Below are 20,484 nucleotides of genomic sequence, written 5' to 3' on the forward strand. Positions count from 1 at the left end.
GGCCCTCGGCTGCGGGACGCCCCGGGGGGAGGAGGCGACGCCGGAGCCAGCCGGCCTCACACGCGTGCAGCGCCTCACACGGTGCCAGGCGCCTTCTCCTCATCAGCTCGGGCCCTCACCCGGGCTGTGCGGTGGGCGAAGCCCGGCTCTGCCTCGGCTGCTCCCAGCTTCCAGGACGCTCCCGTGCCCGGTTGTCCTCCGCCTCTCCAGCTCGGCCTGCTGGGGCTCCTTAGCCAGCGCTTCCCTCCAGCACCAGCCTTTCCTTCAGCCCTGACCAGGCAGCCCACGTGTCCCATGGGCCATCGGGCCTGGCCCCATGAATGCCCCCAAAACACGTCAGATTCCACAAGCATCCAACTCCAAATTCACGACCTCCAAACCCTCCCCCAGACCCAGGAGTGGCCCCACAGCCTCCCCTTACCCAGGCTTCCTCCCCTGCCCTCGGCCCCTGCATGCATCCAGCACCCAACTACTAATTCTACTTCATAAATGCCATTTCCGCATCTGCCCACCGCTCCCGCTGGATAAGCCACCATCATCTCTCTCCTGGACTCTGTAATAACCTCCAATCTGGACCTTCCCACGTGGGCCCTCCCCCACGCCCTCAGATCATGGCCCTTTCCGCTTAAAGCTTATTATTCAGGGGCTTCCCGTGGTACCTTGGGTCTCCAAGGGCCCTGCCTTTCATGGTGGTCTGGCTCTGTCTCCTCATCCTCCTCCAGCCACAATGGCTGGCCTTTAGAAAGTCTCTCGTTAACCCCCCACCTCCTGCCACAGGGCCTTTCCCCAGTTTGTTTCTTCCTCCCAGAACACTTCTTGAGGTCTCCTCGGGTCACAGACTGAACCCTCCCTTCCACACGGAGCCTTCCCTTTGTCCCCATTAGTTACGTGCTCTCAAGCTTACTGCTGTGCTGCCTGCAGCCGTCTTCTCGGCCCCATGAAGACAGGGACGAGATCTGCTTTTGCTCATCCTCAGCTTGCTCATTAGGCGCAGTGCCAGGTCAGAGCAGCAGTTCAGTAAACATTTGTGGAATGAATGAATGAGCTGTGCACCCGATTCTCCTGGGAGAGACAGGCTGGTGGGGGTGAGGGGCTGGGGTTTGTAGGTCCCCTGCCTCTGGGGCTGTCCTCAGCCCTGCCTGGCCATGGCAGCCTAGGCCTAAGACAGAAATGAGAGTTGTGGGGGCTGCAGGCTCGGGGGAGGAGATCGGAACGCCTCCTGATCTAGACCCTTGCCATTTGATCTCCTCGCCCCCACTCATGCACTTCCCCCACCTGCCTCCCCCTTAGACTGAGTCTATTAGTTGGTACTAAATGCGTCCTGTGCATCATTTGTTCCCCAGAGCTGGTTTGTTGAATGAATGAATATCAGCCCCCACTCTTGTGTCTATTGCATCACGGCAGGGACTTTTGTCACCTGGAAAGCAGTGGACCCTGGGGCCAGCCCAGCCCTCTCTGCCCTCCCTTAACCCTTCACTGCTGCCAGGTGCAATCCCACTGCAGTAGGAGAGGAAACCTCCCTGCAGAAATGCAGTTCCCTCCACTTGACAAAAGGGAGAAACTGAGGCCCCAAAGCTGACAACTCCAGTATCCTGGCTCCCAGATCCTCTGTTGCTTCTTCCCACTACCCTGGTCCTCAGTACCCAAGCAGAGGTGACAACACTTTGGGGACGGGGTAGTGGGTATATTCGCTCTTCTAAAACAGTATGTCCTTGGAGATTTGCCCCTTCCCTGCCAGCCTCTCATGCCAGGTTGTGTACATGCTGCATGCAGACTGAGATCGTGTATTTTGTTCACCACGTTAGCCTTTGTGCCTGGCCAATACTCATGAATCATCGGCTAAGGGTAGAGGAGTGATTTGAACCCAGGCCTCTGTGTTCTCCAGCCTTCCCTTAGACAGCATCTGTCACCCTGAACTGTCACTGGTTGGTGATTCAGTGCCCAATGCAGAGGTCTGTGGATGTTCCTGATGATCACAGGTGACCTTCTACCCACCCACCTCCCTTCTCCCCAGCTTGATTCAGCACTTACAGAGCTCCTACTCTGGCAGGCCTGGGGATAGCACCAGGGGTTCCAGTAATGAGGTTGGCAGGAGCCTTTGGAGGGCAGGAAACAGCATTGCTTTCCTGTCCTTCCCTGCCCAGATGACTCCAGAGCAGAGGGGCTTGGCTAGTGGCCCACTGGTGGGATGAGGTCAGAGACATCCACCCTTCCCCGGGGGACGGTGCGTGTGGTTCTGGCTGGAGACGTGGGCTCAGAGCCCGGACTTTATCTGAGGGAGGAACTGGACCACAAATATGTCTCAGGCTGTGGGGGTGGCAGGGGGAGGGCAAGAGAAGGGCACAGGCATTTAGTTGGCACTAAATGCCGAGCCCATTTCTCCTCCTTCCCCCAAGGAGTGTAGGAGGGTTAAGAGCGTGGAAGCTGGAGTCAAAGCAATCTGGTCCCACTTCTGACTACTTCTGTGACCTCTAAGCCTGAGTTTCGTCATCTGTAAAATGAGGTTAGTACCCTACAGTAGTGAGGACAAAATGACAATAATGACAATGTGCATAAAATGCTAATCAGGGGGTGGGGGTGGCCGGTTAGCTTTGGATCCCCTTACCAGCTAGTTTCGTCATCTGTAAAATGAGGTTAGTACCCTACAGTAGTGAGGACAAAATGACAATAATGCCAATGTGCATAAAATGCTAATCAGGGGGTGGGGGTGGCCGGTTAGCTTTGGATCCCCTTACCAGCTAGCTGCCACTGTGATCTGAGAAATCAGGGGGTGCCAGGGGCTGCAGCTGGGTACCTGGGAGGGGTGAGCACTTCCTCCTGGGCAGGTAGGAAGGTCCGCGGTGCTCACGCACAAGACGGACCCAGCCGAGCCAGGAAAATATCATGACTTTATTTGCTACAGTGATAGCAGCTCTGAGTGGAGTTGGTGGCTGCTGTCTCTACATGGGATGGTTTGACGTGGGGACAATGGTCAGCACTTCCCAGGGTGGGGGCAGGGAAGGCTAGGCCAGGCAGTCTCCGGGCAGAAGTGTGGCAACCGCCAACCACAGGGCTGCAGGACGTGGTGGCGGTGACGTCTCTGGAGAGGGGTCCAGCTGGCGGCTCAAGAGGCAGGGAGATCCATATCCAGTGTCCATGTGTCCGATGGAGGCTGCACTACCTCCCGGGGCCGGCAGGCAGCGGCGGCCAGGGCTGCTCGGCCAGCTCCTGCTCCAGCTGCTTGAAGCGCTTCTTGGAGGCCCGTTTGGGCCGAAGCCACCGCAGACAGGCTGGGAGGCACTGGTCCAGCACGCTCTGCAGAGGGCAGGGGGGTGTGGCGGGGCAGCTGGGGTTGAGCACCCCCATGTCCCTCCCACTAACACAACCCGGGGCGGGCCCCACCTCCAGCATGAAAGCCCCCACAAAGTTGAAGGCAGCCAGACCCAGCAGCAGTAGCTTGAAGCAGGTGTCAGTGATGTTCCTCAATGCCAGCGGCCCTTGCAGGAGGCCAGGGACCAGGATGAGGCCCACCAGGATGGAGCTCAAGAGTGCCAGAGCCACCAGGAAGGGCACTGAGGATGGGGGCATCTGTTAGCCAGGGAGCCATGCCACTGGGACACGCGCACACACACACACATGCACACATACATACGCACACACACACGTCCTCACTAAACCACCCTCTCCATCTCTCTCCCGTCTTTCACCCCCTTGCCTGGTACCCCCTGCCATACAGACACCAGCCCCCCAGAGTCCCCTCCCTCCCTGTGCCCACATCACCCCACTGCACCCCACCCCACAGTAGCACCGTTGGTGTAGAGTGGCCGGCGGAAGGGCGCCCCCTTGGACACAGCCACGGCCAGGATGAGGTATTGGAAACTGGACAGAGAAAAGACCACTGTGTTCTCAAAGTTGGGCAGGTTGTCGGGTGCGGGCACTGTCCTGTTCAGAGGCACGAACCTGGGGGTGGGGACACTGGGGTCAGAGAATGAGTGTGGGTGGATGGGGCAGGTGCGGGGTTGGGGGTGTTGGTCAGCTCCCTACTCACCAGGGCTGGGCTGTGGTCAGGAAGTAGCCCCCCAGCTGCACGCCAGCCACCAGGGCCACCTGCAGCATCAGGCTGCTCAGCACGGGTATGCTGAGCAGGGCCCCTGGTGGCCGCGTCTGCCCCAGCACCAGTGCCGGCCCTGTGCGGCTCATGAGCACCGCGACTGTGGTGGTGATGACCAGGTCAATGGCCAGGAACTGCACATCTCCCAGGTTAGTGTTGATCTGCCAGCAGGGGAGGGAGCAAAGAGGGGAAACTGAGGCCTGCCAGTCCCAGGGAGACTCTCGTCTGATGGGGAGGTCCCACCCCTGCCCTTAAGGGGTGTCATAGGGAAGGCATCCTTCCCACCCTCTGATCTGATGGGGGCAGTACTCTCCTGCCCTGGGCAACCTCCAGCCTGATGGTGGAGGCACAGCTCCTGATCTTAGACAAGGTCCCAGTCTGACACAGGAGGCACTGCCCTGCATTCAGAGTCCCTCCCTTCTCACAAGCCTCATGGAGAAGACATCCACGCTGACCTTGGGGGGCCTAAATCTGATGGGGGAGGTTCCCCTACCCACAGTGAACCCCCCTGCTTGACAGAGAGGCTTAGGCTCTGTCTTGTGTAGCCCCTAGGTCACTGGGGGACACACGGCTCCTGCCCTCAGGAAGCTCCCAGCTTTAAGGGCCTGGAGCTCTGCAGACACTCACTGTGTAGAGGATCAGGACCGAGATGAACTGGGTCAGACTGTACAGGGCCATGTACTTGAAGACGCTGAACGACGTGTCGAGGGAACAACGACCTTCCCTGGGTAGAAGGGGATGGGTGTCAGGGGGCCCAAGCTGGCTGGTGGGCCCTGCTGAGCCCTCGCCCGCTGGCCCAGTCCACCTCACCTGATGACCATGGGCACACACTCAATACTGGCCATGCTTGAGGTGAAGGGTGACACCACTGAGGCTTCGGCCTGGGACAGTGAGATGCCCACATCAGCCGCCTTCAGGGCCCCGCAGTCATTGGCACCGTCCCCACACATGCCCACGCAGTACCTGACAGACAGGGGTGGGCAGGTGTGGCCTGTGACATGACCCCACCACCTCCTAGACTTGCTGGCAGAACATGGGGACAGCGGAACCCTAATGCTCACATGGTGCTGGACGCACAGTAGGTGCTCAGTAAACAATGTGATGATTACTTTTAGCATGACAGACCCAGGACAGCACGGCTGGGTGCTGTGGGAGGGTGATGGCCCTCTAATGCCCGAGGAGGGATGGGGAGGCCCAGCTGAGTGTGCTCACTGAAGGGCTGTGGCCCACACACACCGCGGGGCACTCACTGAAGCTTCTGTAGCTCGGAGGGTGATGGCCCTCTAATGCCCGAGGAGGGATGGGGAGGCCCAGCTGAGTGTGCTCACTGCAGGGCTGTGGCCCACACACACCGCGGGGCACTCACTGAAGCTTCTGTAGCTCGCACACCAGCTCTGTCTTCTGCTCAGGGGCCATGCGTGCAAAGACGGTGCCCTGGACCAGGACCTGGGAGCATAGGGAGGCGGCAGGGCTGAGGCAGCCAGCAGGAGTGAGAGCCCAGGAGCAGGGCAGGGGAGGCCTGGGGCGGCCAGGGAGGGTCAGGGGCAGCCCTACCTTGGGCAGCAGCTTGGGGAAGTGCTTCAGGAGGACACCGAAGGTGGACCCGCTGAGGGCCAAGTGGCTGGGTCGGGGGTCTGGCTCCACGGTGTAGCTTGCAGCCTGGTTGGGAACCTAGGGGCCCGAAGTGCTTCAGGAGGACACCGAAGGTGGACCCGCTGAGGGCCAAGTGGCTGGGTCGGGGGTCAGGCTCCACGGTGTAGCTTGCAGCCTGGTTGGGAACCTAGGGGCCCGGGAAGCTCAGCTTAGCTCCCCCTGCCCACCCTGGACAACTGGGGCCTGGGTCGGGTGACACAGGGGTGGGGTCAGCGGGTGGGGTGGAACATTGGGTCAGCCTCACCTCTGCCCCATTCACGGCTATGCAGGACTCCACTGGCAGAAACTCGAGGGAGGCAGGCTGACCGTGCTCAGGATGGGTGGCGTGAATGATGACCAGCTGCTCCTGGGGGCCCACCATGCCGCAACCCTGGGCCACGGTGACTGCTGTCTGCAGGTTGTCCCCTGTGGGGTACGGGGCAAGGTCAGCATTCAATGCTATCCATGAAGGCCATCCTCACTCTGACCCTTATAGACGGGAAAACCGAGGCCAGATGAAATCCACCTGCCATCATCAGCCGAGTGAGCGTAGGCACATTATCTCTGGACCTCAGTTTCCTTGTCTGTAAAACTAGGCACGGAAGGGTCTTAGGAGAAACTGGGGACCTGGCTTACCTACACGTGCCATTCACTGCTGTGTGACTGCTGTGTGACTCTGGTGGACAGCGTGCGTGCGTGTGTGTGCGTGTGTGTAGGGGCGGGGAGGACAGGGACAGGACGCAGACCTAGTAGCTCCTGCCATTTCACTCTTTTTCTTGCTCCATGAGATTGTCACAATCTTTGAGGCTGACATCATTATCCCATTTCTCAGAGGGGGAAACTGGAACCTGGAGAAGTCACCCAGCAGGTGAGTAGCTGGGTTGGAACTCAGGCCGTCTGACACCACACCTGGGCTCTTTGGAAGTCACTCCACTCCTCTGAATCTGTTTCCTCAACTGTCAAATGGGGGTGACAATTATCACGTAGGAGGGATACTGTGAAGATTCATGAAATGTCTGAAAAGGACCTGGCTTGAAGCAGGGGCCCAAAAAGCTGTCCCAGGAAGGGACGTTGGGAACCTCATCCTTCTGCCTGGGATAGGGCAGACTGTGCCCTCCTAATCCAGGCCCTGCAGGCCACGGTACCTGTCACCATGACGGTGCGGATATGGGTCCTCCGCAGAGCCTGGATGACTGGTGCTGTCTGTGGCTTCAGTAGGTTCCTCATGACCAGCAGCCCCTGGAGGCTCAGCTCCCGCTCCACGGTGTCCCTGGAGGGTGGGCCGACCCGGGTCACAGGGCCTGCAGTGGCCAAGGCCCCTCTCCCAGCCACCAGGCAGGGGCATCTTCCCTGGGTTCTGTCCACATGAGAGCCTCCCTCTGCCCATGCCTGGCACGGGCCCACCTTGACAGCTGCTGAGCTGCCTCCAGGCTGGGTGCAGTGGGCAGCGGCTTGCTGGCCAGGGCCACGACGCGGTAGCCGGCAGCTGTGTAGCTCTGCAGCATCTGGGCGAAGTCGGTGGGCACTGCCAGGGAGAGGCAGGTGTCACTGGCACAAAGAGGTAGGGGCAAGGAGAGAGGCTAGGAGCCCGCCCCATTCTGTGCCAATGCCCAGCCAGTGGATTCTGGGGCCTGCCCCCTTCACCTGTATCAGGGTTGCAGAGGGCTGCCACCAGCTCAGGGGAGCCCTTGACGTAGGCCTCGGGTTGAGTGGCCCCTGGCCACGTAACCACCACGCTCATGCGCTGCAGGGTTGAAGAGAAGGGGAAGCGGCAGAGGATGCTAGCTGGCACCAGGGGCTCCTGCAGGGGTGAGAGGCAGCGAGGGGCTGGCTGTAGAGCCCACCCTTTGACCCCACATGCCACTGACACCCCCTTGCCTCACCGTTCCCTGCAGTTGGGGTTCCTCAAGTGGGGGTCTCATCACTGCCAAGACCTGGGACCCAAATGTCGAGGCTGCAGCCGGCTCCTGCTCCAGGACCTGGGCAGGTAGAGAAGGTTGACATCTGGGGGCCTTGGCCCACGGAGAGACACAGCAGGAGAGATTCAAGGTGGACCATGGAAGACTTCCCTCATGGGAGACTGGATGGTGCAGGAGTGCAGAAGGTGTGCCTTGGAATTGGGTGAACTCAAGTTCTGGCTCTGCCGCTTACAAACTGCTGGCTGGCCATGGACAACTTATTCCAAATCTCCCTCAGCCTCAGTTTCCTCCCTGCGAAGGTTTTAAGCTTGCTTGCTAGGGCTATGGGAGGGTAATTGACACAAGTCCTGTGCAGCAGAGTGCTGGCACACAGCAGTTGTCCAGCATGTGGTCTTGCTGTCATTATTACTGACAGTGGGCATAACAGGGACCACCCTGGGAGACCCAGAACGAAGACAAGGTGGGGTTCCTTAGGCCCAGCTGCCTGGAGGCAGGGGGCTGACCTGCGTGGCCTCCTCACCCAGCCAGTAGACTCCACCATCTTGAGGTCCATGGGGTCGCCCACTGGCGTGTCTTGGAGCCGGCTGAGGGTGTGGCAGGTGGCCAGTGCTCGGAGCAGGGGCCCCATGGGCAGGTGACGGGGCTCTGGAACCAGTGGCAGGAACGCCTGTCCCTTCAGGGGCACCACCCCCATCACATCCAGGCCGTCCTCAGTGAGGGTGCCTGTCTGTGAGGGACAGTGATGAGTCCTGGGATGAGCTGTGTCCTGCTGAGCTGGGCACCCACGCCCCAGGCCAGGCAGGCCCCATGGGCACCCCGGGAACCAGAGCTGAAGCCAGAGGAGGCTCCCTCTTGCCTCCAGACCTTTGCACATGCAGTTTGCCTGCTGGGTCACCGTCCCCAAGCCCCTCTACTCCTGTCTGGCATCACTTACTCCAGAAAGTCTTCCTCCTTAATTCCCAAGAGTGGGGCAGTGGTCCTTGCTCTGGGTTCCTACCCATGGCTTCTTTGCCTCCCCACCATTCGTTTGTTTTTGTTTTTTATTTGCTGGCTGGTAAAGGGATGCCAACCCTTGACTTTGGTGTTACCAGCACCATGCTCTATCCAAGCTGGCCAACCAGCCAGTCCACCCACCAAGTGCTCACTGTGGTACCTGGAAGAGGCCCACTGTCAGCACTCAGTGTATCTGCTAAATGAATGAGTGACTGAGTCAATGAATGCCTGCATCTCCCACACTGGATTCCAACTGCCCAGTTACACATCTGGCTCCTTTGCCAGCCTGGGAGTTGTGTGAATCTGATCATGCCCCATGCCCCTCAGTTTACACACTCTCCGTGGCCCCAACGCCCTCAGAATAACATCCAGCCTCTGCTGATAAGGGTGCTGGCCACCTGCTCTTGTCCCATCCGCCCCCATTGTGTCCAGGCACACCGTCCATCTGTTCCCCGAGGAAGCCATGCTATTCCCTGCGCCTTAGTGTCTTTGAACTTGCTCCTCCCCCACCTGCCCCTCACCCAGGTCGCTGAGGGACCTGCTCAGGGGAACCTTCCTTGACTGCCCTCCCTAAGGGAGTGTCCCTGGTTGACCACCCATTGTGTCACCCTGTTGACTTTCGTCCCCTAACCCACTGCCCTTCGCGGCTCTCCTGTGTGTTCCCTGGTTCACTCATTTTGGTGGGGAACACACACACACACACACACACACACACCAGCATCCATAAGAACATCTCTGTGTTGTCACGGCTGGACCCCCTGGGTTGAGAGCAGCAGTTCTTGAACAAATGAATAAATGATTTGGGACATTTCATCTGCCACACCCAACTGGTGAGGTTGGGAGCTGGTGAGGGTGTTCTCTGAGTGTCTCTAGCCCTGGACAGAACCTGGCATCCAGCAGGCCCTCAGTTGACATTGCTGAGTAAGGGCACAGGCCTAGCCAAGTACCCGAGAGTGGAGTCCTGCTTCCCCACCAACCCCGCCCCGCAGCCCCCACCTTGTCGAAGCACACCAGCCGCAGCTTGCCCCCCAGGTTGACGCGCAGCGGGTGGATGCAGAAGATGCCCTGTCTTCGCAGCCGGCTCTGTGCGTAGAGTGTGCACACGGTCATGGCGGCCGGCAGGGCAGGTGGCACCACCACTGTCACCAGGTCCAGAGCCCGGATCACAATCTCGTTCAGAGGCACCTGGCAGGAGGCACTGTGAATGCTGAGTGCCAGGCTGGATCAGCCCCGGTCCAGCTGGCAGCCCCTGCCTGGTCCCCGAGGCTTACCTGGTTGCGGTGGAGGATGAACATGCTGTAGATGGTGCCGAGGAGAGCTGGGGAGACAGTGAGGGACTGAGTGACATGTGAGACCCAGGGCGGGGCCACTGGCAGAGTGGGATGTGGGGGCCACTCACCCAGGACAGAGAGTGCAACCACAAACTTCATGCTGTGTTTGTAGAACTTGAAATTGATGGGCCGGGGATGCAAGATGGAGCTGACCAGGCCCCCTTTAGCTGTGCAGAACCCTGGGGAGGGGGAGGGGAAACCAAGGCAGGGGAAGCCAGGTTGGGACAGGTCTCATCAGTAGCCCCCCATTGCACCTGTGGGGTTGTAAGACACGATGCTCGAGGGGTTAGCCATCACCCAGTTTGGGGTCACCAATGACGGCCTATAGGCCTATATTGTCCAGCCCTTGTAGGGTTTTAAAAACAGAATTAGATGATAGCATCTAAAAATGGGATGGTTTCACTTAAAGTCCAGACTTAGGGCAGACTCTCTCCTGTCTGTCACAACCCTGCCCCTCCAGGCTCTTGCTGGCTCCTGCTGACATTGTGATGCCTGGCCCCAGTCTTGTTCAAACTCTTCTGTTAAGATGGGACACCAGTCCAAGTTCAAGTGGGACTTGCCCAAGGTCCTACAGCAGGGCAGCAGCAGAGGTGGGTATGTGGTCCTGCCCTGCCCAATGTCACCTCTCCTGTAGGTGCTGAGTCCAGTGTTCCTGCCTTCTGACTCGTACCTGTCTTGGTCACCACCGCCAGGACGTGGGGTCCCACGTAGGCCCGGGCCTGCAAGACGAGGGTCCCGCAGAAGATTGTGTGCCGCCGGTGCGTTTCTGGGCAGTAGGGTCCCGGCCCCTCTGGCAGGGCTGTCTTCAGCACTGGAACGCTCTCCCCTGGGAGGGACATGGTATGAAGCCCACAAGGGACCCTCTGTGCCACTCCCTCCCACCAACAGAACCAGGAGCAATGCCTAGAATTGTCCCATAAACCCTAGGTCTCACTTGACTGTGTAACCGGGTGTGAACCAGAAATCACAACCCCTGGCTGGTTAGCTCAGGTGGTTAGAGTGCCGTGTTATAACACTGATACGAGTTGGACTGTGTCCCCCAAATCTTCTTGTATTTGAAACTTAATCCCCACTGTGACAGCATTAAGAGGGTGGGAAATCCTGTTATGGTAACTGAAAGGTGGGGCCTTGAAGAGGTGATTAGATTGTGAATACCATGTCCTAGTGAATGGATTGATACATTGATAATTTAATGGGTCTCACAGGCACGGTTCTGATGGATTTAAAAGGAGAGACGTGCATGCTCTCTCTCTCCTGCTAAGCCATTTGCCATGTGACACCCCACGCTGCTGTGAAGGGTCACCACCCACCAAGGCCCTCACCAGATGTGTTCCCTGGACTTTGGACTTCCCAGCCTCTGAAACCATAAGCAATAAATATTGTTTCTTTACAAATTACCCAGTTCCAGGTATTTCTGTTATAAGCAACAGAAATGGACTAACACAAACACCAAGGTCAAGGTTTCGAATCCCCATACCGGCCAGCCACCTCCCCTCCCAAAAACCTAGAAATCACAGCCTCAAGTTACAGAGAGGGGCACCGAAGCTCAGAGAGGACAGAAGACAGGAAGATACAGGGTGACCCCCCTGGTAGCAGGTATGGCAGCCACTTGCCAGGAACCATCTCTGGAGGAGTCAGACAGAGCAGCCTGCGTGGCATGCATGGGTGTGGTGGGGCAGGGGGTGGGGAAGCCTTTCTCCTTTTGTTGGAATTATTTTATAATAAGCATGTATTGCTTGTATAATTCAAACCAACAAAGATATTTACACAGCAGGTGGGCCTCAGCCCCGCCCCCACCGCACATCTAGGCCAGCAACGGAACCAGCTGACACCCAGGATCCTGAGACGCCCAGGATCCTGAGACGGGGGCCGGGCCAGCCCCGTCCTGCCCGCAACCAATCCGAGAATGTACTTATTAGCCATGTGTGTATCTTTGGGGTGTGTGACTTACCTGCTCATGTCCTTCACCAAATTTCTGCTTAGATTTTTCTAATTCATTTTTAAGAGTTCTTTTTGCAATAAGCATGTTAATCTTTGTGTGTTTTTTTTAAAAAAGAAATTAGAGAGTAGAATAATGGTTACCAGAGGCTGGGAGGGGTGGGGATGGGGGGAAGATAAGGGGTGAACTAAGGGGGACAAAACTATGCTGTCTACCCTAAGTGAATCATGTGCAGCATATGCATGTAGTGACACAACACACTGTACCCCACAAAAATAAATATGAATACAATTGAATTTAATTAAAAAATATATATCTATTTACAGAGGCAGATGGCGGCTTAATCTCCATAAAGCCCTGGGCAGGCTGCCTGGCAAACAGTAGCAACCCCTTACTGTGCACTGTGCCTGTGAGGATGTTATCGAGCACCTACCGTATGCAGATTTCTGGAAGAGACTCAGGGACAATCCAGGCACAGTCTCTGCCCCCCAAGAAGGGGGAGGATGAGCCAGGTGTGGAAAAGTTTGTGAAGGGCCGGGCTCAGGGTCTGTGCCCATGAACCACACCAATCGTTATTATTATTATACAATTAAAACCTGAGCCAGAAACCTCTCCTGGAAAAAAGCTACTATCCTGTGGTTTTTAGTAAACTCTGAGCGGTTTCCACTACCAAAATCTAACACATCCCAGAGAAAGAAATACTTGCACAGATCGAGAGACACACAAGATAAGTCTGCTCCTGTGGAATTATTTGGAATGGCAAATAATAAAAATACTCATTGCTAGAGGACGGGCTACGTCAGCTGTGACACATCTGTACTGTGGACTCTTATGCAGCCATGAGGGGAAGCTTTTGTATGTGTGGAAGAAAGCCCAGCACGTATGTTGCTCAGGAGGAAAGGCAAAGTTTGGAACATAGAGCCTGATCCCATGTACATAACCGAAAGAGAGGTGTCTGTGCACACGTGTCATATAAATACACAGAAAAAGGCTGGGAAGGACACTGCAAGCCCTTCACTGTGGCTGCCCTGGGGAGTGGAGGGGCTCATGGGGGAATGAACAGGGGCCCCGTTTGTGCTCTGTGTTCTCCTACGCGATTTGGATTTGGAATCTTCACAACCCAAAGGCAGACATTCAAGTAGAAACAGTTCACCTACACAGGGTGTGTCCTCCACACCACTGGCACCTCTAAGCACTTCCCACAACCCTATCCAGGAGGAGCAACTGACAGTCCCATTTTACAGAAGAGGAAACTGAGGCATGGGGGCGGTTAAGCAATATGGCCTCAGGGTGTAGGGTTAGCAAGTGTTGAAGCCAGAATGGACATTTGAGAGGAAAAGGAAAAGAAAAGAAAACTCAAACTTTTGACATAAGGCAGAGGACTAGGGGGCAGGGAAGGAGGAACGAGGCTGGGGGCCAGGGGTGGGGGCTCACCTGTCAGAGAGCTCTCGTTGACCACGCACTCGCCGGCCACCAGGGTGGCGTCGCAGGGCATCAGCCCGCCCTCCTGGGGCAGCACCAGGCAGTCTCCCGGCACCAGCTCGCTGGAGTCCACCCACTCCTCCTCTGCGGGCAGGTGGGCGCTCAGCTCAGCTCAGCCGGGCCCCCCCCGCCCCCCGCCTCGCCACGCTCCTCACCTCCCCCAGGCCGGCACACGCGCACCCGCATGGACAGCTTGACCATGTCCCTCAGAGTCTGGCTTTGCTGTGGGCAGGGGGACAAGATGGGTGTGGGTGTGGGTGGAGACCCCTCGGGGACCCACCTACCCCACCCCCACCCCCCTCAGCCCACTCACCTTTCTGGTCTTGTACAGTGACAGGCATATGGAGACGGCGGAGACGAGGAAGATGCACAGGGCGTACCAGTAGTAGTGGTCTGCCAGCCACAGCACGATGCTGAAGGCCTGGAACCCATAGTAGGGGTTCAGTGCCTGGGGGAGGGGCAGGGGGGCAGCGTCAGGGCCACGTCCCGGGCAGCCCAGCCACAGGCCAGGTCTCTCGTGCCCACAGGAGTAAAGGGCGTGGTGGCTGCCACAGGCCTGAAGCCAAGCCTTTCCCCTGGTTAATCCCATCCCTCTCAACCACAAGTCCTCAAGCCCCCAGCTTCCCCTCTTAAGAGGCCACAGGCATTTACTGAGCCCCCACTAAGCACTTTATCTAAGTGTCATACAATGGTAATGACAATTCCACAAGGCAGGTGCTATTGTCACTTCCATTTTGTGTGTGAGGAAACTGAGGCACAGAAGCATTAAGTCACTGGCCTAAAACCACACAGCCCCCTAAGTGGTAGGCTGTGGTTTATATCAGACCAGACCCCAAGGACCTCTCCCTTTTCCAGCGTCTGCTGGAATGTTGACATCTTCCTCTAGATGTGTCCTTGGCCATGTCATGCCCCCTCTCTGAAGCTTGGGTTCCATACGTGAGAACAGACTGGAGTCCCAGTCCCTACTCATGGGGCTGCTGGGAGAACAGGCTCTGGAGCTCGTCTCCTGGCTTGTGTAGGTGCCACGTGGACTCGCCTCTCAGCCTCTGCTCCCCACCCGCAGGCTCCAATCTCCAGCCCAAGCCCTCAGCAGAACCCCCAATTCCTCCACCTGGTTTTTGGGGACCGAGCCAGCTGGGGCAGGGTCTGAGATGGCTCTCCACTATGCAGGAAGGGGACACCTGGTCTGGTCTGCCACTGTAAAGTGGTCAGGAGGAGGCAAGCCGCGGGCTGAGGTCACACAGCAAGCCCCAGTGACAGCCCTACCTCGTCCACCAGCAGCTGGGGGTAGGACTTCACCGGTATGCTGATCACGTTGGGGCCGTAAATGGTCTTCCTGTAAGAGGGGATGTGGCCAAGCTGTCAGATGGAGGGGGCTGTGCCAGCTGGACCCTCCTGGGGTGATGAAGCTCCCCATTTTACAGGTGGGGAAACTGAGGCTCAGAGAAGGCAGGTGTCTGGAAAGCAGCTGCACTGGGGGGTGGGGGTGGTCTTCCCAGCTCTTGGGGCACCCTGGCCCAGGGCAGCACCCACCTCACAGTTTGGTCCTGGAGGCTGAGGCCAGAGCGGGAGCGATGGATGTCGTCACAGGTGTGGCCATGGTCCAGGAGGCTGGTGAGGGTGGGGAGGGGACACTTGTGTGAGTGACAGGCCTGAGCTCTGAATCCCCCACCCAGTGCAGGCCAGGGAAATTATGACCCACTATGCTCCCGGGAGAAAGCAGGTCCCTCATGGACTCTGGGCTCAGCTTTCTCCTTCTGTCCCTGTGGCTGGGCCGCACAACACCTCACCAAGGCAGGGAACAGGAGAGACGATGGTAATAATGTTATTAGTGCCAAGAGTAGTTGTTATTTAGGGACAAGTGCATTATTTACACTGACGATTCCTTAGGCAAGTCACTTCGCCTCTCTGTGCCTCAGTTTTTCTCATCTGCAAAATGGGGGCAGTGACAATACCTACCTCACTGGGCTACGGGTGGGTTGCATGAGACAAGCCAGGCAGAGAGCTGTGGACAGTGCCTGGCGCTTACCACGTGGTAAACATGCCAGCGACTTTTGCTGTTACCCTCACTTTGAAGCACAGGCTGCTGGTGCCACCCCAACTCACCCTGGCATTCACCTCTGTACGACACAGCAGCTTCCTGCCAACACCTGTCTCTACTCGAGGACTCCTCCTGGCTGCATGAGTATACTGTGCCCGTGAGCCCAGAAAGCTGAGAGTGCAAAAGGGTTCGTGCCCCTGGAGCAGCCCAAGACTCAGAATGGTAGCAGAGGTGGTGGCTGAGTATCCCCCGCTCCCTCCCTCCTTGGCTGAGGCCCCTGAGGTGTGCACTCTACACTGGCCCAAAGAGACCCCTGGGGGACTGAGCCCCAGGTGCCCACGGTGGCAACTGGCACCACAACATTCCTCCACTGGCTCCTTCCCTCCTGCCTGTCTTCCCGAGTCGTCTGTGGTCACCTCCCAGACAAACTCCCTGTGCCTCCCTTAAAGCCTCATCTCGGGGTCTGCTTCTGGGCACTCAAACTAGGGCATGTCATGGGCTCACGTTTATGAAGCATCTAGTAGCTGGCAGAGCAGGGACTACACCACAAGCAGATCGTTTGAATCCAGACTCTGAATCACAGCAGCGTTACCACTGTAGGCTGCATGTTGTGCCAAGCTCTACTAAATTATTACATTTTTCACCTTCAGAAAAACCCTAGGAGGCGGGGATTATCTTTACCTCCTATTTATAAACACAGACCCCCAGGCCTGGAGAGGTGCAGTAACTTGCCCAAGGCTTCAGGGGACAAAGGTGGCAGAGTTGAGAGGGGGGTCTAGGACAGGCCACCTCATGCCACCTCCTGTGCCCAAACCAGCACCAGTCTGGGAGGTGTTGTGAGCCACGCCGGCCCTGACTGCTACCTGACTTGGTAGAAGGTTTGCTGGGTCTCGATCCAGACATAGCGCTGGCCCTGGAAGAGGAAGTACCGCAGTACCCGCTTCTGCGTGGAGAGAAGAGAGGCTGGGTTGGAGGCGAGACCCGGACTGAGGAGGAGCATGTGTGTTGGGGCAGGGGACAAGGACCAGTGTCATAAGAGAGGCGGGGAGAGGCTTGGAAGTGTAAAGTTGTCAGACAGCATCCCACGTTTGGGACAACAGAACCAGAAGGTGCCTGGGGAGCATGGAGTCCACCCCTCCCATTGTACAGAGTGTGAAACTGAGGCCCAGATGGGGCCAGAACCCAGCCGTCCACTCACTGCCTCTTCCCGCCTGTGGAGCTGGGTGGTGTCCTTCCATGCACCCTCCGGTACTGCCCCCAGGGCCGCGTGGCTCCTGCCGTCCTCTGCCTGGGACTGTGAGGGCAGCTCCAGGCTAAGGAGTGAGGTGGGGGTTACTCTGAAGCTCCAGAAGGTGCCCCAGCACCTCCTGTCCCCACAGAGCCACTTTCTCTCTGTGCGATGGGAGGCCCCCGGGTCAGGGTCTTTGTGGGAAGGGGTGGGGTGAGCAGGGGCTTCTGGGAAGGGACAGTGGGGCTCCCTCACCTGCCCTCACCAATGGCTTCGGTCTGCACCTGGACAGTGAAGAGCTGCCACGAACTATCCTGGAACACAGAGGTGCAGCCTCAGTCCTGGAAGATACCCCTCCCCACCCCTCCCAGGTCCCGTCCCACAGCCAGGTGTCCCCTGCTGAAGCCCCTCAGGGACCACCCAACCAGCCCTTTCTGCCCACTGCTCAGATGGGAAGGCTGAGGCCCAGGGAGAATGACCTGCCTAATGTCCACGGGAAGTCAGTGGCTGGGTTGGGCTGAGAACCCAGGCACCCTCCATCCCTCCACCCTGACCTCCGCTGCTCTTTCCCAGCCCCAGCCCCGGCCAGACTTCACCTCTTTGTCTCTTATTTCGATGACGAGTGTTTCGGCGCGGGCCAGGTTGCACGGCTGCAGCCGCAGCCGCACGCCCCACACCGGCTTCCACCGGAACAGCAGCAAAGGGATCCCTGCCATCATCCAGACCACGACGTAATAGCCTATGACCCTCCATGGACTGCCACAGTAGCCGCTGAGCCTCTGCGAACGAGGGTGAGAGAAGGCCTAGGTGGAGGCAGGGCGGGAGGAGGGAGCCAGGGTGTCAGGGTGGGCCTGGGTGTGAATCCCACCCGAAGCTGCCCCCTGGCCCGACTCTGCCCACATACCACGGATGAAACTGAGGAGCTGAGGGGATCTATTGACGTCTCTATCGTCAGGGTCCCGTAACCGGAGGGCGTGTGGCCCACCAGAGGGCTGGTGTCTGTTGACAGGAGAGGAAGGTCATTTGGGAGAAGGTTCCTCCCCCTCTTGTTAACATAACGAGCACCATCATTTTATAATCGGGTCTGATACACCCAGTAGCGCAGGTCTTCAGGGGTCTGATGTCTGGCTGTTCTGATGGCTCCTACTCACAGCACCTTGTTCCTCGTGTGTCTGGTTACTGAATTGGAGAACAGGCCTGGTGAGCACCTGAGCACCCCCACACCCGGCCACTCGCTTCCCTGGCCTCCTGCATCCCACTTTTCCATGCTTCATCTGGCCTGCACGCTGGGGCAGGGGTCAAGGTCCCCAGGGTAGCACAGGCCTGTTTTTACAGGTAGGTAAATTGAGGCTCAGGAATAGTACTAGGTGGCTCTATTGCAGAAATTCTTTTTTCTTCTGCCCTTCCCTGCTAGAGCTGTGAGCTCAGCAGGGCAGGCAGACAGTGGGGGATGGGGGGCCCTGGGAGGGAGGGGCTCATGCTCCCCATTGTGGACAGCCTCTGTCAGGCTTTCTCAGCCACTTGCAGCACCTGTCAGACATGCAGATGCCCGGGGCCCCAGACCTGCTGGATCAATTCCTCAGGCAGAGGCGGCAGTGTGGGTGATCTGGGCATCTGTGTGTGGCACAGGAGCCTCTGGAAAAGTTCACCAAAGGGGCTGGGAAGGCCGGGCAGGTGGGGGGCAGGCTGGTTTTCTGGCTCCCTCCTCTACCCCCCAACCTGAGTCCTTCTAAAGGTTTCTACCCAAAAAGCCCAGAGTGTCCCAGGCAGCTGCTACAGTCACATCTCTAGCCTCTCAGCTGCTCCATCCCCAAACACTCGGTGTAGCTCAAGCCCAACAATAATCATAATAGTCCACATTCCCGAGGGCTCACCATGTGCGCTCCTGGCCCTTTTTCCGTGGTTAACACGGTAACCCTGCCAGGTAACCATGATTATTATCCCCTTTCTATAAAAGAGAAAGAGGCTCAGAGAGGTTAAGTAATCTGCCCCAGATCACACCAGTATGGTAGTTCCAGGACACAAGCTGATTCCAGGCTGGGTTTATTTTTTTTGGTTTTTGGTTTAAGTTGAATAAGGGGTTTATTTGCCTTGTGCAAAAAGACGTCTGGGTGTTGGTAACCCAGGGTTGGTACAATCACGGTGACGCCAGCAGGGACCCAGACTCCTTTATTCTTTCTGCTCTGTTCTCCTTGACAATGACCCTGCAGGCCCTGTGCCCACACGCCAAGCGGGGACAAGAAGGAAGCAAAGCAGCAGTGTGCACATGTCACTTCACTTCTCACTGCCACCACGGGGTCACAGGGCCACCTCCAGCTGCAAAGCCAGCTGACCAGGATGGCGCGTTTTTAGCTTCTCCTCTAGAGGAGAGGAAACCAACATGAAATGCAGTGGGTTGGCTTTTGAGCCAGCCAACTTATAGCATCTGCCACAGCCCATCCTTTGGCGACACGCACCCTTCTTCCCGCGGGCTGAGGTGCAGGAGCATGATGCACATTAGCACTCAGCTGCCTGAACAGTAACAACAGGAGCAAAGGAGATGACTACAAATCAAGCGGACCCTGGAGTATAAGGTTTTTATCTGCTTGACATTAACCTTTCCCAACCCGAAGCTCAGAATTAGATTTCATGCACCCAGCACTGGTTTAGGCCAGGTTTTAGTCACTACTGAGCCACTTGGAAACACCTTAGGATCAGGGCCACGTGTCCCCAGCAGACCAGGCAGAGCCTGTCCACTCCTATCCCAGCCTCCCATGTCCCTCACGGAATGACAGCAATAATAATTACTATGGTCACTGTGGTAAGAGCAGCTAGCACTGCCCAGGTGACAGGAGCTGCTCTGAATTAATTCTACATGAATTAACTCATTTAACCCTCCCTGAAGCACCAGGAGGTGGACTTTTATTTTTCCCCTCCTACAAATGAGGGAGCTAAGGCTCAGGGGTGCAAAGACCCACCAGTAAATGGTGGAGCCGGGAAGTCGGAGCCCAGATGCTGTGCTTTTGGCCTGCATGGGCACTTTCAGCGAGTGGGGCACATGCCCTGCACCTGCTTCCTGAGGCCTCTCTCAGTGGGATGACTCAAAAACCAAATTAAACAAAGCCCCACCTCCAACTAATCCTCTCCCCTCTGCTCCACAGACTGAGAAAACAAAGGGTGTCAAGATGGGCTCCAGGAGGAGGCTGGTCTCTGGAGAACACACACATGCCATGAGCAATAAAACCTTCGCTTCCATCCCATGTCCTTCCTAATCATCAAAGGGGTGCTCTCCTTAGAGATTGTTAATTAAAACACGCACGCACACACGCATGCATGCATGGAAGCCTGCAGCCCCCAACCTCTGGGGTCTCTGGCCAGGCCTGGCAGGAGGGGTAGGGTCTCAGGCTGGAGGGGGGCAGGAGGCCAGGTTCATAGAGACCCCAGCCCAGGTCCCCTTGGGTGCGAAGATGGTTTGCTGGCTGGTTTCCCTTTCGCTCTCGGGCCCCGCCCAGGCGTGCAGTGAGCCTTGCCGGGGCAGGCACACCATCTCCTTCCGTTCCTGAGGACGGCCCGCAGACAAGCAGCAGCTGAGGGTCTCTCTGCTCTCTGCTGTAGCCCGGGATGCAGGGGGTACTCATCCTGGCTGCTGGCCTGGGGCTGGGAGCAGAGGAGTGGACATTTAGGACAACTGACACCATCTGACAACAGTGGTTCAGTCCTTGGCCAAGAAGTCACAGCCCTTCCCTTGCCCCCTTTTCAAAAGGCTGGCAGGGCCAGCCCGTGGCTCACTCGGTAGAGTGCGGTGCTGATAACACCAAAGCCATGGGTTCGGATCCCATATGGGGATGGC

The 20,484-nt window shown here is 57.5% G+C and overlaps 2 protein-coding genes across 2 annotated transcripts in view; both read right to left on the reverse strand.

The window, feature by feature from the left end:
* MFAP2 (microfibrillar-associated protein 2) overlaps positions 1–963 on the reverse strand; it is an 8,079-nt gene extending 7,116 nt beyond the window's left edge. The window contains exon 1 of the mRNA XM_008582903.1: positions 905–963. The gene's annotated coding sequence lies outside the window, so the exon portion shown is untranslated. The remainder of the gene's footprint in view (positions 1–904) is intronic.
* Positions 964–3,066: 2,103 nt separating this feature from the next.
* Positions 3,067–20,272, reverse strand: ATP13A2 (ATPase type 13A2). The gene is made up of 29 exons (XM_008582908.1): positions 19,994–20,272; positions 17,560–17,700; positions 17,252–17,434; positions 16,911–16,969; positions 16,626–16,740; positions 16,291–16,370; positions 14,920–14,997; positions 14,653–14,722; positions 13,700–13,834; positions 13,542–13,608; positions 13,339–13,470; positions 10,636–10,791; positions 10,034–10,144; positions 9,906–9,952; positions 9,631–9,819; positions 8,162–8,368; positions 7,605–7,701; positions 7,367–7,525; positions 7,127–7,247; positions 6,868–6,992; positions 5,988–6,148; positions 5,645–5,761; positions 5,457–5,536; positions 4,901–5,053; positions 4,718–4,814; positions 4,028–4,251; positions 3,788–3,939; positions 3,382–3,551; positions 3,067–3,294 (listed from the first exon to the last, which is right to left on the reverse strand). Exons 1-29 carry the CDS (start codon positions 20,270–20,272, stop codon positions 3,157–3,159), a joined length of 3,843 nt encoding a protein of 1,280 aa, XP_008581130.1. The 3' UTR covers positions 3,067–3,156.
* Positions 20,273–20,484: the final 212 nt, after the last annotated feature.

Source organism: Galeopterus variegatus, unplaced genomic scaffold, assembly GCF_000696425.1.
Source record: "Galeopterus variegatus unplaced genomic scaffold, G_variegatus-3.0.2 Scaffold2757, whole genome shotgun sequence".
In the NCBI taxonomy this organism is placed as follows: Eukaryota; Metazoa; Chordata; class Mammalia; order Dermoptera; family Cynocephalidae; genus Galeopterus; species Galeopterus variegatus.